The following is a 16,535-nucleotide window of genomic DNA, read 5'->3' on the forward strand; positions in this document are numbered from 1 at the left end:
CCGTTTATTAACTTTCCCAGCCCATACTTTCAAAAAATAGAAAATGTATTTAAATCAAGTGCCTAAAGAAGTCCTAGTTAGCCTATATACCTTGAGGTAGAAGATGGTGGTCAATAATTTGCAAGCCTGGGTTTTACTCTTTTAGCTCCTGTTTTGACAGGTCACTAAGGTAAAGTAAGTTAAATGAATGTGGTGGACACAATTCTAAGATGATGGCCCCACAAAAGACCCTTATCCTTAAATGATTCCTTCCCCTGTAGACAGTGGGAGATAACCTCCATGATATGTTCTACAAAGAGATTTTGTAGCTATCATTTAGCTTACTCATCAGCTGACTTGGTTACATTAAAAGGAGATTTTTTTCCAAGTGGGCATAACCTAATAATTTGATTTCTTTAAGAATAAAGCATTGTCTCTGTCTCTTAACAGAAGAGAAAGGCAGAGAGATTCAAGACAAGAGAGGAATTCAACATGAGGGAGGTTCCCCATTAATGAGAGGGAGGGCTTGGGGCAAGGACCTGGGAACGGCCTCTGGGAGCTGAGAGTAAACCCTGGCTAACACCCGGCAACTTGGACTTTGGTCCTACAGTTGCAGGAAACTGGATTCCTCAAACATGAATCGACTTGGAAGCAGATTCTTCCTCAGAGCTTCCAACCCATCCTGACGTACACCTTGGTTTCAGCCTTAGGTGATCCTGAGCAGAGAACTCAGTTAAGCCCACTTAGACTTCTAGCTTGAGGAACTATGAGATAATAAACAGACTTGTTTAAGCTGATAAATAAATGGTGATTTGTTACACAGCAGGAGAAAATGGACGCAGCAAACCAATTCAAGTAGAAGATGGAGACACAGGAAAACCAAACTTTTCTTTCCTTCCATAAGCCATTCTGTTGTCTCCTGAAAGGTGCAGCTATGTTGACTAATATGAGGCCCAACATGCCCCAAGCTATCCATTTTGTGACATGGACAGTGTCCACTGCTAACGCATGAATGCCACTGTCTTCAAAACTTTATAATATTTCAACTATCACAACTGCCATTTGGTGCTGATACCATCATTATGTTCATTTTCTAAGTGAGGACACTGAGATTTAGGCCAATTAAACAACTTGCCAGAGATCACAGTGAGATATGGGGGCTGGGAGGAGACTGGATTTAAGGATGCAAAACCAGGCAGTCTAACCTGGAGTGTACATAACCAGCTATCTAGAAGACCTCTGGAGAACTTTGATTAAAGCTGTCAAAACTTCTCCTGTCTCAGTCCATGATGGCTTGACAAAATCAGATTGGCATGGCACATGTCTCTGACCTAAAAACAGAACCATAAGTGAAGAACATTATTGGACCTTATACACCAGAGTCAGGGACTGGAATTTACAAAATGTTCTCTGTGTATACACAAGAGGGACAGATATGTGTTTAGATGTTTTGGGATGGGCCAAACACCAGGCAAAACAGTGCAAGTGTCATTCTGCCGCATTATGTCTATCCACATTAAGTACTTCAACTTAATGAATGGACGTGGCCTTGCCATTGTGAAAGATACACCAAACACTGAAGCTACACTCAAGCCTAGAACAGGTCTCAGCTGTTAAAAATAGTCTCCAGATTTTCAGAAAGTTCTCCAAAGTCTATCAGGATAAACAATAAGAAATGATCAGGCCCACAAATGAGTCTGCCATTGATTTTGGCAGTACCATAAAATGTACAGCCACAAATGGGATTGATAGGATGAGTAACTTAGAAATATTAGACAGATTTAAAAAGAAGGAAACAGTAATGCTGCTTATGCTACATATTAAACATTTGAACATTGCTTAGACATTGATTCACAAGAACCCAGACAACGGTTATGAATGGATACACTCAAATAAATACTATTTCCTTTTTTAAAAAGTCACATATTCGCAGAGTCAGCTGGTTACTATAGAATCACATGTGATGTCATAAATTTGACATTCTAAATGCAAACCTAAACTGAGCAACAGAAACAACAGGAAATGGAGCTGGGGAGAAGAAAACCTAAGTAACAACAAAAGAATATCCGTAGTTAGAGAAATGAGTCAAACATCTCTGAAACAGAAAAAGAAGGTCAGTGAATTGAATGTCCTAGAATCTTGCCAAAGAACTGAGGAAACATAGATATCAGCCCATCATTTGCTCTGGGGCAATGCTTTGCAGCAATCGTATTTCAGAGGATGACCACACATAGAGACAAAAGGAGAGGTAAAGAACATGGAGAGTGGAGGAAAAGGAGATGAAAGCATGTGGTATACGTCCATCCAATAATCAGCATTCATTGAGCAGATGCTCATATGCTAGTTGGAAGAGGTGAAACACAGTTGCTATCTTTGAAGAATGCACAGCCTAGTAGGAAAGAGAATACATAAACAAAGTACAGTTTGGTGCTCAGTAAAAGTATGTACAAAAGACACAGGCAACACAGAGGAATGTTTAACACTGGGAACTTCTCCCAGGCCATGCTGAGCTTGGCTTTGAGGAGCACTGAAGGGAAAAGTAGGTTTTAAGAAAATAAGGGTGGTATCCAGGCAAATACAAGTCATTTGGCATAAATAGAACAGAGATAAAAATGTAGAGTGGAAGGTATACAAGTTAGAGGTAGACAGGATACAGTATGAGTCTCTTGTCTCTCTAACCAAGCAAACGAAGAGTGCACCTGAAAATAAAGCATCAGTAGATTTATATTTTATAAATATCATAAATAAATCGAGTAGATAGACCTAGAAGTTGAGAGGATGTGAGGCCATAAAATCTGGTTAAAAGCTGTATTTTTAAGATTACATGTCCATAATGATCTAAAGGCCTAGAACAAGGCAATGGTAAAAGGAATGGAGAAGAGGGACTGGATTAAAATATCTTTTGGAGTTAGAAGTGACAGGATTTCGTGGTGGTGGTGGTGGTGGTGGTATGTGGTGTGTTTGGGGGCATGGTGACAAAAAGATTTTAGGATTAGTTCTAGGACTGCACAGCTATGCCATTCTCTTCAGACACAGACTCTATCACTCAACTTGAGATTTTTCATGGGTGCAAGACACAGAGCATAAAGAGACTAAAGGACTGCCCTTGAACACCTCAGTTATGCTGGAAGTTGAGATCCTTAAACAGATAAATAATATTAATCTTGACTGCATTATAGTTACTGAATTGGCAGGAAGCAATAGAAATACTGGTCCAGTAAAATAGTATTCCCTGCAATTGAAAATGAAAAAGAAAATTGAATAGATGTCCATGAAATAAGTTATCTTCTTATGTTTCCCTGTATGGACTTCCCTATTAGTTTATTGATAAGAAACCTCTTTTCACTCGATGCTATGAATAGTTAGATGATATGGATAAAATACATGCCTGTTGATTGATTTCTACAGGATTAAGGTCTTTGATTTTAAAAATCTATTATTGATGAGGCTCAGATCTACAGAAAATTGGTTTATGGAAAAAAAAAAAAAAAGAAGTTTCAATTCTATCTGGTAAATGAAAAAGTTCCATAAGCAGCAACCTTCTGAATAATAGCGAAAAAAATGTTCTGTGTGAGCAACTCCACATTTAATTCCAAGTGCTACTGACCTCTGGGAAATTCTCCCAAAGCATTTCCCCTGTTATCATTTCTCAAATGATAAACACCTCATGTCTCGAAATCTACTGGGCTTTCTTGGTGGCTCAGTCGGTAAAGAATCCATCTGAAATGCAGGAGAATGCCTATAAAGCAGGAGACCCAGGTTCAATCTCTGGGTCAAGAAGATCCCCTGGAGAAGGAAATGGCAACCCACTCCAGTATTCTTGCCTGGGAAATCCCATGGATGGAGGAGCCTGGTGGGCTACAGTCCATGGGGTCACAAGAGTCAGACATGACTTAGCAACTAAACTACCACCACCTCAAATCTATACATCAACAAATTTCTATATTAAAAATTTGTTTGTATAGTTCTCTCATATGTATTATTTTTACTCACGCTTGTTAGAACAGGGGAAAAAATAATATCTAAAATTTATATTTTTTGATAATGGCAAGGAGACAAATTCTAATTCTTATTTATCCTTTCATTCCCCATACCCAAGGTTTCTAATGTCCCTGAGGTAAAAAATTAATAAACATTCTTTGTTTCCATATTAAGAATGAGACTGGATCGAGGTACTCAAAAGACAGCCTAGAAGGAGACAAATCTAGAAAGGACTCTGAGAAATCAGTTCGTCTGACCACTCAGGTGAGCTGACCTCTTTAGAGTTGGTGAGAGGATTAAAGAGTAGACAGCATAACAAAAAATATTAGGGGGCAGTGGAGCTTGGGGAGAAAAGACCAAGCTATCAAGATGTGTATTAAGGGATACCTAATGCCCTTGTGGAGAGGTCAAGAAAAACCTAGGAGAATCTAGCTGGTCCCTGCCTCCCAATCCAGTCCACATCCCAGTGTTCATGCAGAACAAGTGGTATAGAAACCTCCGCTCAGCCCAAGGGAGGAAACTGGTCTATGTTCAAATCAGGGAGGGAAGGGGAGTCTGGCCATCACATTGACCATTTTCTGCATGATCTTTCAGATGAGGCATGCAGTCATACCGAATCACTCGCTGAGATGTTGCTCCATGCGGGGTCACCCATCGTGTAGACGCTGCCTTTGTGCAGCTGAGGGAAAAGTACTTCTTAGCCCCTGCCGCACAATACGTATTTATATTCACATGTGCCTGTTGTGGGAGCAGGGCCGGCAGATGACGGTGATCAGGGTGAGCAGAGATCAAACTATTGATTTTGGAGGGGAGCCACAGGCGATCTGGGTGAGGGGAAGGATATGGGAATAGAAATGTCCACTTGCCTCTCCTTGGTCTCCTCCATCCTGTTTCTCCCAAAGGGAGAGCTAGAGGGCGCTATTCCTTCTCCTGCAGCTGCCTGGAGCCCAGGTGCAGCCTTGACCAGACGCCAGCTGCTTTCATCTTTGCAGTCTGGTCAAAAATGCTGGATATGTCTTTTCAGCATTTGCTAACAGGCTTATCCTTAAGGAATGAAGTGGGGAAAAGGGAGGAAGAATGCTCAACGCTACTAAGCTTCGCATAAGAGGAGTCACAGGTGAAAAAACATGAGATATCAGACTTGCTTCTTGGTTTTGGATGCCCTTCCAGGTAGATTCCCACTTCATGGATCCTCACAGAAGTTAGGATTCAATCAGAGCTAGAAAAACACACAAGGGCCAAGGCTGAATTACAGGTTATAGAGGGCAGGGACCTTCTCACTGAGCACTGCCAAATTTAGCTTGACATGCCTATTTTCATCAGCACATGTGTGGAAGGACAGGAGGTGGGGGATGGGGTATTACACTCCTGGGTCTCTTCTCTCCTCAAAAGGGATCACAAGAATTAACTTTGCCGAAGTCAGACTCTCGAGGGTACGTAGTGCGAAATCAGGGGTCTCGAACATCACGGAGTCCATCCACCAGACCTCCATCAGCAGAGGAGTCCAGAAGCAAGAACACCAGTCTTAAGGTAGAGATGGGCACAGAAGGGAAGAGCACATTGCAGAATAATAGTAACAATAACAACAATGTGCAGTGATACTTTCTATGTGCCAGGCCCTGTTCTGTGTATTTTATATCTTTCAGCTGATTAGTGTCACAAACTACCACCCTCACTAATCCCCAGCGTAAGAAAACTGAAACACAGAGTCACCTAAGATTTCTCATTAGTAATACCCACAGAACTAGATCAAAACCTAGAGTCTCTAGGTCTCTAAACGGCTCACTGAATGATTAAATTCCATGGTTTCTACTTCCTTACTTCACACATTTAAAAACTATTCATTGAGTACTCAAGACTCAGAAGAGAGGGTGAAAAGGTCATCAAAGGGGATAAACTGTTGAAGAATACTAGGTTGTGTGACACTGTGAGCCCTTAACTAGGCCTAGTCACACAAAAGAAAAAGTCTGTCGTGAGATTAAGTTTTTGAATGCAGAGGGTGACCCAGTCCCAGGCACTGGGAGAAACAATCTATCTGTCTCTGTGAGGACTGGCTTAATAATTTAACCAAGAACATGCCTTTTGAAACGTGTGAAATAGTCACAAAAGCTGGAATGATATATGGATGCTTAACAATCTCTCGTACACCTTAGTGAAAGAGTCCTTTCTCTAGAAAATTGCTTCCAGTTTAGGAAAATGAGTCTCTCCAGTCGAACTTCCCTGGCATGAGAAACTCTGAAGGGGAGACACTTGATTCTCCAGCTTGCCGACCCTCCCAGCATTTTCTGCTTTAACCACAGGGGGCAAAGGTGGAGACACATGCCCCCAAGATGCTTTATAAAGCATATAAGCTTTATAAAGTGCCTTCCGTGGTGGGGACTTCCGGTCCAGCCGCTCACTGAGTTTACTGGAGGTGGCAGGTGGAGACAGCGGCAAGCAAGGTCCCTCACTCAAGCCCTCTGTCCTACCTGGAGGTCTCTGACTAAGCAAGTGTATGTGAACAAAGTTACAGAACTTTGCAAACTGTGTGCCAACTATGTGGGAGCAAGGAAAAGGACCTCCGCCCTGTCTATCACAAAAGGAAATGAACAAAGAAAGTGAGAGGCGCTGACAGGGCAGCTGGGGAAAATGAAAGCTCTTCGTGTTCACATAACAGAAATGTCTAATATTTGGAGCCCCTTAAGCCCTATTTACAGCTTCCCTGGTGGCTCAGAGGTTAAAGCGTCTGCCTGGAATGTGGGAGACCCTGGTTCGATCCCTGAGTTGGGGAGATCCCCTGGAGAAGGAAATGGCAACCCACTCCAGTACTCGTGCCCGGAGAATCCCATGGAAGGAGGAGCCTGGTAGGCTACAGTCCATGGGGTCACAAAGAGTCAGACAGGACTGAGCGACTTCACTTTCACTTTCACTTAAGCCCTATTTAAGGGCTTCCCTCATAGCTCAGTTGGTAAAGAATCTGCCTGCAATGCAGGAGCCCGGGGTTCGATTCCTGGGTCGGGAATATCCCCTGGAGAAGGAAATGGCAGCCCACTCCAGTATTCTTGCCTGGAGAATCCCTAGAGGAGCCTGGCAGGCTACAGTTCATAGGGTCGCAAGAGTCAGACATGACTTAGCAACTAAATTACTACTACTACTACTAGTAAGCCCTATTTAAAAGGAGCCGAGATGAACCAGCATCCATGTAAGAGCTAGGAATGGAACAGAGAGAAGGGACAGCTCCTTGACGCCAGCTGGGCAGAGAGGAGTATAGGGACCCTAAGCAAGCCTGGAACCCAGAGGCCTACTTTCTTGTTCCAGCTCCCCAGTAGCTCCACGACCTCCCGGACTTCATCCACCTCCCCTAGCCAGCGAGACTCGCCGAAGCCACTGTCAGCGCAGCCCTCGCCACCCACGCAAAACATGCCACTCGACTCACGGTCTTCCATGTCCCCGGAGGCCCAGCTGCAGACCGCGTCCCGGCGCACAACCAAGTCTGAGAATCCTGACACCTGGTCTCACAGCACGGGGCGGGAGATCCGAGAGAGCCGGGATAAGAGAGAGTCCCGGGACACACGAGACATGTCCCACTCTCGGGACTCGCATGATTCCAGGGACACGCACCAGCGGGAATACTCGCGCACGCCTCCGTCCGAATGGAAATCCTATACTCAGCGCAGGATGCTCTACCCCTCTCAGATGGACCACGACTGTGTGTCCGACCTGGCCAGGAAACGAGAGGAAGAGGAGGACGAGGACGAGGCCTATTGGGCGTCTGTGAGAACACTGTACGAGAAGACACCCAACTGCTCGCGCCCCAGGCCGGTGAGCAGGGCCCGCCTCCCCTGGGTACCCGGGCTTCACCCCCACGCAGCCCAGCCCGGAGGCCTGGCTCCTCCCCACGGTGTAGGGAAGCTTACTCAGGCCACTGCCTCTCCTCCCTAAACCTCCCCCTCTGCACTGTACACGCCAGGATCCCATTCTTGGCTGTCTCCAGCATCCCAGTCCTCCAAGCCAGGCCCACCTATCTGCTTCCCACCCTACCCTGGCATGAGCTCTACTGCTGACCCCTGTGTATCTGTGTGACTGTCCTCCTGTTGGTGCTCCTCTCTGCAGCCCAAACCCAAGCATGCCATCACCGTGGCTGTGTCATCCGGGGCACTCTTCAACATGATGGACAGCAGGAAAATCTATGATGAAGAGGGTCTGGAGAAATACATGGAGTATCAGCTTACCAATGAGAATGTCGTCTTGACCCCAGGGCCGGCCTTCCGCTTTGTCAAGGTACTCTGCAAAGCTGTCTCTGGCCCTCCAGGACTCTAGAGGGCAGGGAAGGGCCCATGCCAACCCCTAGGGTCTCATCCAGTTTTCCTTATCATTCCTAGTCCACCCTTGTCATTCTTGCCCTTTGCGAGTTGACCCTAGGTCACTTTGCATTTTCAAAGAAACTTCAACACTGTTGAGGGAGGGATTGCAGCCTGAGATTTGGAACTCTGAGTCCATATCCTGAGACTTGTAACAGAAACGATCATTCCCTCCACAGAAGGAGCAATAACCAGAAGCAATAATGAGTTTCCAATTCCAAGTAGTAGAAATGAAACACCCCATTCAAATAAGATGAAATTCACATTAGCTTCTCCTGTCCCAAACACAGCACATTAAAAAAAGTCAAGATGCTCTTGGCACTTAGGGGCATGATTTTAATAGAGAAAGTAATCTTGGAACTTACACTGAAATGTATAGCACTTCTAGCTCTGATCCCCTATACAGCTTATACAAATATGATGCAATGACATCATAACCAGGCAGAAACAAATGACACCTCCACTAGTTGTAGAAAGTAGTTATGGGGCATAGTGGAAGCATTGGAGGAAACCACAAAGCTATTCTAAAGACTCATGTTTAAAAAATAGACAAAATGCTCACTTTGGCCACACTTGTGCTAAAATTGGAACAATACAGAGACCATTAGCATGGCCTCTGTGCAAGGATAACATGAGAATTCTTGAAACAGCCTATATGTTTCACAATAAAAAATAATCATCAGATGATCAAAAAAGGCAGGTTTTATGAATCAAAAACAAAAATAGACAAACCCTGAAAGGGTTAGCCTGATCCTATGTCTACCTCACAGAAATAATTCTAGTAAACCAAAACATCACCCATCTTTCAATAAACATTCGCTGAGGTCCTTTGTATGAGAGGCTGAAAATACTGAACTGAATGGGATAACCCTGCCTTAAAGGAGCCACATCTCTCAGGGAAGAGTCTTTGGAGCTTGAATTGGACACCTAAGGGATCCGTTCCCTCCAGACCCCCGATGCCCACCTTGCCTGGCCCTCCTCACACACATTCGTGTTTGTAACCTGCAGGCACTGCAGTATGTCAACTGTAGACTCCGTGAGCTGTATCCTGACGAACAGGACTTATTTGATATTGTACTGATGACTAATAACCATGCCCAAGTGGGAGTGCGGCTTATAAACAGCGTCAATCACTACGGTAAGTAAAATAAATACCGTGTGGAGGAACAGCTTGCTGCTCTGGAAGAGAGAAGCCATGTTATTTTGCTCGCCATGGCCTAACTAATGCAGCCTCTTTGATACTGACACCCCCTTCTGCGTGAGAATGTTTATTTGCCTATGTCAGAACAAGAGAGGCCATGTTCATTTTTAACTTCAGCCCAGAGTCGGGCCCAAAGCTCTGGACTTAACTTGTCAAGTGTGAATTTCAAAGTCTTAATCCCAGGTCCTGCAATATATTTCTCTGTTTTATGTTTTTCACTTCTGAACTTGACTTCAAGGAGCCGTCAACCTAGGGCTTTCTCTGTGTGATCAGACTTCTTGCTCACCACAGATGCATGTTAAAGGTTTTAAGGTTGTTACCTTTCCTTTCCACTCTTAACATCTGACTCTCCCCGGCTGCTTGCCCCATACATCAAATCCATACCCATGCCAGCAAAACTGTCTTTATTCCTTTACAGGGAAAATTTGTTTGACACGAGTCTCTTCATGACATCTCCATCAGTGTGTTAGAGATTTTCAAGGGAGGTCCCCATTTTTCCTCTTATGAATTTACCTGACTTTTGTGGAGACCTTTAGCATATTTGCTAAGTGACATATCCAGTCTTATGGGTACGTCCAAGTAAAAATAAGATTTAAATTTGGTAAAATGGTTATCCTTCAATTAAAAGTAAATAAATTTAATTTAAAAATGTTTTATCACTAAATATAAAATTACTTTCTAGACAGTCTGTACCAATTCATACTTCATCCATAGTGTATGTAAGTGCCTATTTTACAGACTTCTCACCAGCATCTAATGTTTTTTAAAAAAACTGTTTTTGATTCAGAAGGCATTTAATGGTCTATTAATTTTTAGTCTGATAATGACCTCATTTAAAATTTCAAGTCAAGAGAAACAATTTCAGACCTTTTGTTTTTCAGTTGTAGGGAAATAGTTTAAATTCTACCACTACTTGCTATTATATTGTATTGTAAAGGTGCACTGTTCTAGCCTAGACAAGAGTCAATGTTATTTAGTGGGCTTAAACAAGTATTTATGTCTCAGCCTCCTTTTCTATAATGAGGATGATAATGCCTGCCATAACAGCTGTTGTGAGAGTAAACTGGCATGGCCTATCTGGATATACTTCATAAATTATCATGCACCAGACATACCTACTATTATATAAAATAGCTGGGAGATTTTTCAATATTGGTACTATGAAGGTAATTCTAAAATTTCTTTAGGCACTCAGTTATTCTGAAGGCAGCTTTCACTTGCATTTCCAGTAAGCATACTGTCTTTAGTCTCTGCCATAACAAAGTCTTTCTTGCCTGATAATAGGATTACTAATTGACCGCTTCTGTCTGACTGGAGGAAAAAGCCCCATTGGCTATTTGAAGGCATATCTTACCAACTTGTATGTTTCTGCGGATTCTGAAAAAGTACTGGAAGCAATACAAGAAGGTATTCCTTGTTTTTTTCTTTCTCATGAATAAAGAAGTTTCACTAGTGTTTCATTGGGCCTCAATGATTATGTTGTTTATGTCATTGTCATTGGATTTTCTGCTAAGATGTTTCCACAAGTGGCAGCCCTTAAGTTTGCCTTTTAGAGCTTTGACCTTCCTTGAGGTGAGCGTCTTCAGTGATTGTCCTACGCCCATTTCACACTCTCCCATCCCTTAGAGCAACAGAGGCCGTTCAAAGACAGCTCGTTTGAGATGTGTGGTTGTGAGGGAGTTGAGCTGTCAGGTAACAGCCAGAGAGGAAATTCAAGGGAGGACTGTTTTTTGTTTTTGTTTCTCTTTTTTTTTTAATAGTAGATACTAAAACTCATGGTCCTAAGAAGACTATTTATTAATTCCAATGGTCTGCCAGGGATCGCCTCTGCAACAATATTTGATGGCGCCAAGGACACGGCCTACTGTGACACTCAGCTCCGTGTGGTCTTTGATGGGGACGCCGTCCTCTTTTCTGAGGAGCCTGAACATGGTACCAAGGATCACGGGCTGGACAAATGCTTCCAACATGAAGCCCTAGCAGACAATAAGCCTCTTGGCCAGGTAGGTTCAATGAAAGCTACTGAATTTTGATCTACTTATTTTCCAACATATAAATATAATTACTTCTTCACTGTGATGACTTTTAAATTTTTTTAGGTACTTCTCACTTCTTATCCTTTGTAGCTTTCTCTCTTTCTTTCATGAACTCCTCATTTTAAAGCATCTGCTGCCAACTTTTTTTTTTTAAATTTTAGTGTTCTTTTATCTATCCTTCTGGAAATGTTTCTATCCTCTCCTCATGATGAAGAGTTCATCTCCTCCAAATTATAAATAAAGAGAGGTAATACAGCTTACCAATTGGCCAGTTCTACATAATAAGTTCTCAAAATAGTAAGATTATTTCCAGCCAGTCAGTAAACTTGTTGAACCTCTCATCCATGACCTCAAACTCCATGAAGGCATCACATGATTGAGAAAAATCTGCAAAACTGAGAGTTTGAATCAAGTCAAATAATGAGCCTCAAACAAGTGCAAACTATGAACAAGAAATCAAACTGAAATTAAAATTTTAGATTTGAGGAAATCAATCCATGAACTGAAGTGTTAAAGTTGTGGTATGAAATAAACAAAACCTACAACTTCTGAACCAAAGGAGATCTGAATATCAAAATTTTCTCCAAACTGAACCGGAAACAATAGATCATTCAGGTTTAATCTGTGAATCTTACCAAGACCTGCTTTTAATTGGCATTTTTTTTTTCTCAGCTCTTCTTGAACTTAAGATGTACTTAAATATTGTTAATTTTATTACATTTATAAAACTATGAAGAGACTAGTTGAAAGCTGAATGTTTTACTAACTTACCGCACATTACAGCAAGTGATATTTAAATTCTGTGTGTTCGTGTGTGTGTTTAGCTTCATAGCCCCTTCCTAAATACTTTGTTTAGAAGTCTTGAGCCCATGTCAAGTTGTTCAGTGTTAACAAAGTTTACTAATAAGAGGAATACCCTGTGTTATAGTTGATATGCCTGCTTTGCTGAAATTTAGAGTCAATTGTATATTAGCGTTTAAATATTATTAAAATATACAAGATCTCTAAAAACTAGCATTTAAAAATTCTGAAAATAATTATTTCAAGATAATCTTAAAACACCATTTTACCTCATCTCAGGGAAATGAGATTCTGTACTTATCAGTTCCTTTTTTCCATATTTTAAATCATTTTTCCCATTAAACAATTGTGAAGCTCAACACTAATTATTGCAAAAATACCCAATGAATTTTATTATTATTAAGCATACTTGTTTCCATAATGTGGTCCTTCTGACGGTGGAAAAATATGCTACTTTTCACATAGAAAGGGTAGCTCTTCTATAAAGACCAGACTTTGCCAGATGTTTCCAGTGATGGGAAAGAAGTTATGAGGTATGATTCCTAACCATGACTTTCAATTATGTTGGCCATGAGGCTTGTGGTTTGATCATAACAATGTCCAATTGTCTCAAATGGAGGAGATCTGAGGGTCACCAGCAAATGGGACAGCTGGACGGGATTAATTTATCCACTCTCATTGTCTCCCGATTTGATCTGTCTCATTTCACCATTCTAGAATAGTGATCTCCATGTAGATGTGTGTGTATGTGTGTGTGCACGGGTGTGTGTGTGTCTGTGTGTGTTTTAATCAGAATTGTTGAGGTGTACTTCATATATAGTATAGTTCATCATTTTTAGTGCATGGTTCTGAGAGTTTTGACAAACATACGTGTACAGACATGAAACCATGATCAAACTCAAAATACCAACAAAATTCACTTGTGTTTCTTTGTAGTCATTGTACTCCCTCTCTCTAGGATCTGTTAACCACTAATCTGATTTCTGTCGCTATATAAATGAAACCCCAAAGGATGCAGTCTTTTGAATTTGACTTATTTTACTTCAAATGATGCATTTGAGATTCATTTGTGTCATTTGCGTATCAGTAGTGTATTCCTTTTTATGCTGAGTTGTAGCCTGTTCTAATGAGAAGGCAATGGCACCCCACTCCAGCACTCTTGCCTGGGAAATCCCATGGACGGAGGAGCCTGGTAGGCTGCAGTCCATGGGGTCACTAAGAGTCGGACACGACTGTGCGATTTCACTTTCACTTTTCACTTTCCTGCATTGGAGAAGGAAATGGCAACCCACTGCAGTGTTCTTGCCTGGAGAATCCCCCCAGTCTATGGGGTTACACAGAGTCTGATACAACTGAAGTGACTTAGCAGCAGCAGCAGCAGCCTGTTCTATGGATGTACTACATGTTTATAGCAGTTTACCTACTGGAGAATATTTAGGTCATTTCCAGTTTGGGACATTTACAAATAAAGCTACTTTAAGCATTTTCACACAGGATTCTGTGTAACATAAAATCTCATTTCTCATAGGTAAATACCTTGGAGTAAAATTTCTAGGTCACAGGATAAATATATGTTTAACTTTAAGGAAACTATTTTCCAAAGTGGTCATGCCACTTTGCATTTCCATGAGGGATCTTTTACTCAGCATCCTTGCCAGTATTTGGTGATGTCAGTTGCTTTTCATCTGTTTGTTTTAGGCTGTTTGGGGTTACATAATAGTACCTCATTGTGATTTTAATTTGTATTATCCTAATGACAAATGATATTGAACATTTTATTAAGTGCCTATTTGCCATTATATGTATTCTTTGGCAATCTCTTGCTCATGTGAATTGGGCTGTTTTTCATTTTATTTTCAAGATCTGAGAGTTCTTTATATATTCTGGGTACAAGTCCTTTATCATATATTTCTTTGCACATATTTTCTCTCAGTCTGTGCTTGTTTTTAATCCTTTAAATATTGTTTAGTGTCCTTCAATTAGCAGAAACTTATTTGTTGCTGTTGTTAAGTCGCTCAGTCGTGCCCAACTCTGAGACCCCATGGACTGTAGTCTGCCGGTCTCTCTGTTCATGAGATTTCCCGAGCAAGAATACTGGAGTGGGTTGCCATTTCCTTCTTCCGGGAATCTCCCTGATTCAGGGATCAAACCTGGGTCTCCTGCACTGTAGGTGAATTCTTCACCATCTGAGCCACCAGAGAAGCCTCGGACTAAAATCTACCATCTTCTTATTTTTTTTATTTGTTTCATCTTTGATTAACTTTAGTTTATTTTCTTTTATTATTTTTGCTTTTTAACTTATTGTACATGGGGACTTCCCAGGTGGCACCAGTGGTAAAGAATCTGCCTGCCAATGAAGGATATATAAGAGACACAGGTTCAATCCCTGGGTTGGGACAATCCCCTGGAGGAGGAAATGGCAACCCACGCCAGTACTCTTGCATGGAGAATCCCACGGACAGGGAGGGCTGTGGTCCATGGGGTCACAAAGAGTCAGACACGGCTGAAGTGACCTAGCACTTGTTGTATATATTGTATGTTTTTAGGAACCCTAAAATTTCATCGCCATTAATGATTTATTACTCGTGTTAGATTTTATAGTGGTTACCATCAGATATATAATATACAACCTTAATTAATCACAGTCTACTTTTAAATAATATTATGCCACATCATGTATAATGGAAGAATCTTACACTAGTATACTCTTAATTCCTCCCTCCCATGTTTTGTGATACTGTCATACATTTTAATTTCACCAATACTATAAACTCAAGTTTTGTTTTAAAAATTAAGACTTTCTGATTGTATCACATTGCAAAATCCAATTCTCTGTCCTGTGCTATAGGTACAGCTAAAAGTGTTCAGAAAGGCTGAAGAAAAAAGTAAGTGTGAAGTTGGGTATATATAAAGTACAGTAAATATAGACAAGATTGGATTCAAACCCCGAAGAAATTGAACAAGATAGAAAAGTACACTTTATATAAATATTAAAATGTACAATTCAACAAAAACAAATTTAAAAAGTAGTGCTTTTGGTTCAGTTCTAAGCTAAATTTTAGAGTAACCCCATTTTCCCATGGATAGTTTATGTCTGTTGCCCTGGTTCAACTTTTATAGAAGCTTCTTTCACTCTTAAAATATGTGTGTTCAAATGATAAATTATATGGCCATCCTATTTTGTATTCTAAGAATGCAAGGATGGTTCCACAGAAGGAAATATAATCACAATAAATGAAGGAGTTTCAGCATTGTATTACTGGTCTATACTGCATGCTTCATGCAGTATTACAAGTTTCTTATAAACATCTGCTTTTGTAGCATTCACTTCCTTTTGCTCCCTGGATGACAGCTGTGACATATGTTCCTTTTGCAGGGTCCCTTGAAAGGCTTTATGGAAGATTTAGGCAGACTGCAAAAGAAGTTTTATGCCAAAGATGAACGGTTATGTTGCCCTATCCGGACCTACCTGGTCACAGCCAGAAGTGCAGCCAGTTCAGGCGCCCGCGTGCTGAAAACCCTTCGCCGCTGGGGTCTAGAGATAGATGAGGCTCTTTTCCTTGCTGGAGCCCCCAAAGGTCCCATTTTGGCGAAGATAAGGCCCCATCTCTTCTTTGATGATCATATGTTCCACGTTGAAGGGGCACAGAAATTCGGCACCACCACAGCTCATGTACCTTATGGAATTAGTCAGAAGTGAACAATTAGGCTCACTTAGGGATGGGAGGAGAAATAAAGCATCGAGTCTGATATTACGGAATCACCTGTGGATCCCTAGGGTAATTAGGTATTTGAGTAGACTAGACCTCACACCTTTGTTCATTTGGAAAGGTTTTCTCTTGAGTTTTTAAAAACATTTTGAACTAGCAAGTCACCTTCAAGTTACTTCAGTTCGCACTGTCAATGCTGTTGATAACATGGCAACTACCTTTGTGTGTAAGTCATAGTGATGACTCTCTAGAGTAAGTTTAGAACTTGCAAAAGGGCTATGTCAGAAGCCTACTTAGTTTTACAAAGCATTGCTCATTTTTGGATGTTGGTAACTAGAATGAATCATTACCAATCATTGTGATAGAATAGTGGGTCTTCACAAGTGGAAAGAGGGGTTAAGTACACTCTTGAAAACTGGAGCTTTTTAGTCTGTTGTCCTTGCCTTTCTATCAATGCAAAAATGAAAATACTGCTCTACCTGCCTGA

At 41.4% G+C, this 16,535-nt stretch overlaps 1 protein-coding gene and 1 non-coding gene across 4 annotated transcripts; both read left to right on the forward strand.

The window, feature by feature from the left end:
• Positions 1 to 1,968: 1,968 nt before the first annotated feature.
• Positions 1,969 to 16,098, forward strand: NT5C1B (5'-nucleotidase, cytosolic IB). 3 transcript variants are annotated; one of them, XM_020910114.2, is made up of 11 exons: positions 1,969 to 2,092; positions 4,135 to 4,224; positions 4,555 to 4,737; positions 5,353 to 5,490; positions 7,258 to 7,761; positions 8,053 to 8,220; positions 9,309 to 9,438; positions 10,786 to 10,908; positions 11,320 to 11,504; positions 15,187 to 15,223; positions 15,715 to 15,866. In XM_020910114.2, exons 1-11 carry the CDS (start codon positions 2,060 to 2,062, stop codon positions 15,777 to 15,779), a joined length of 1,656 nt encoding a protein of 551 aa, XP_020765773.2. In that variant the 5' UTR covers positions 1,969 to 2,059; the 3' UTR covers positions 15,780 to 15,866. The 3 variants fall into 3 exon arrangements, with proteins under 3 accessions (XP_020765773.2, XP_020765771.2, XP_020765772.2); XM_020910112.2 differs by lacking the exon at positions 15,187 to 15,223 and having other exon boundaries at positions 15,715 to 16,098; XM_020910113.2 differs by lacking the exons at positions 4,555 to 4,737; positions 15,187 to 15,223 and having other exon boundaries at positions 15,715 to 16,098.
• LOC139031613 (U6 spliceosomal RNA) lies at positions 8,855 to 8,961 on the forward strand. Its single transcript, XR_011484119.1, has one exon. It is a non-coding gene; the product is annotated as a U6 spliceosomal RNA (small nuclear RNA).
• Positions 16,099 to 16,535: the final 437 nt, after the last annotated feature.

The sequence above is a fragment of the Odocoileus virginianus genome, chromosome 2 (genome assembly GCF_023699985.2).
Source record: "Odocoileus virginianus isolate 20LAN1187 ecotype Illinois chromosome 2, Ovbor_1.2, whole genome shotgun sequence".
NCBI classification, from domain to species: Eukaryota; Metazoa; Chordata; class Mammalia; order Artiodactyla; family Cervidae; genus Odocoileus; species Odocoileus virginianus.

Bases quoted from the DNA above. Each gene is read 5' to 3' on its own strand.
- NT5C1B (XM_020910112.2), top strand. From the start codon at position 2,060: ATGAGTCAAACATCTCTGAAACAGAAAAAGAAG. The intron at 4,738-5,352 runs GTGAGCAGAGAT...TCTCCTCAAAAG, and splicing joins GGCAGATGACGGTGATCAGG to GGATCACAAGAATTAACTTT. The intron at 5,491-7,257 runs GTAGAGATGGGC...TTCTTGTTCCAG, and splicing joins GCAAGAACACCAGTCTTAAG to CTCCCCAGTAGCTCCACGAC.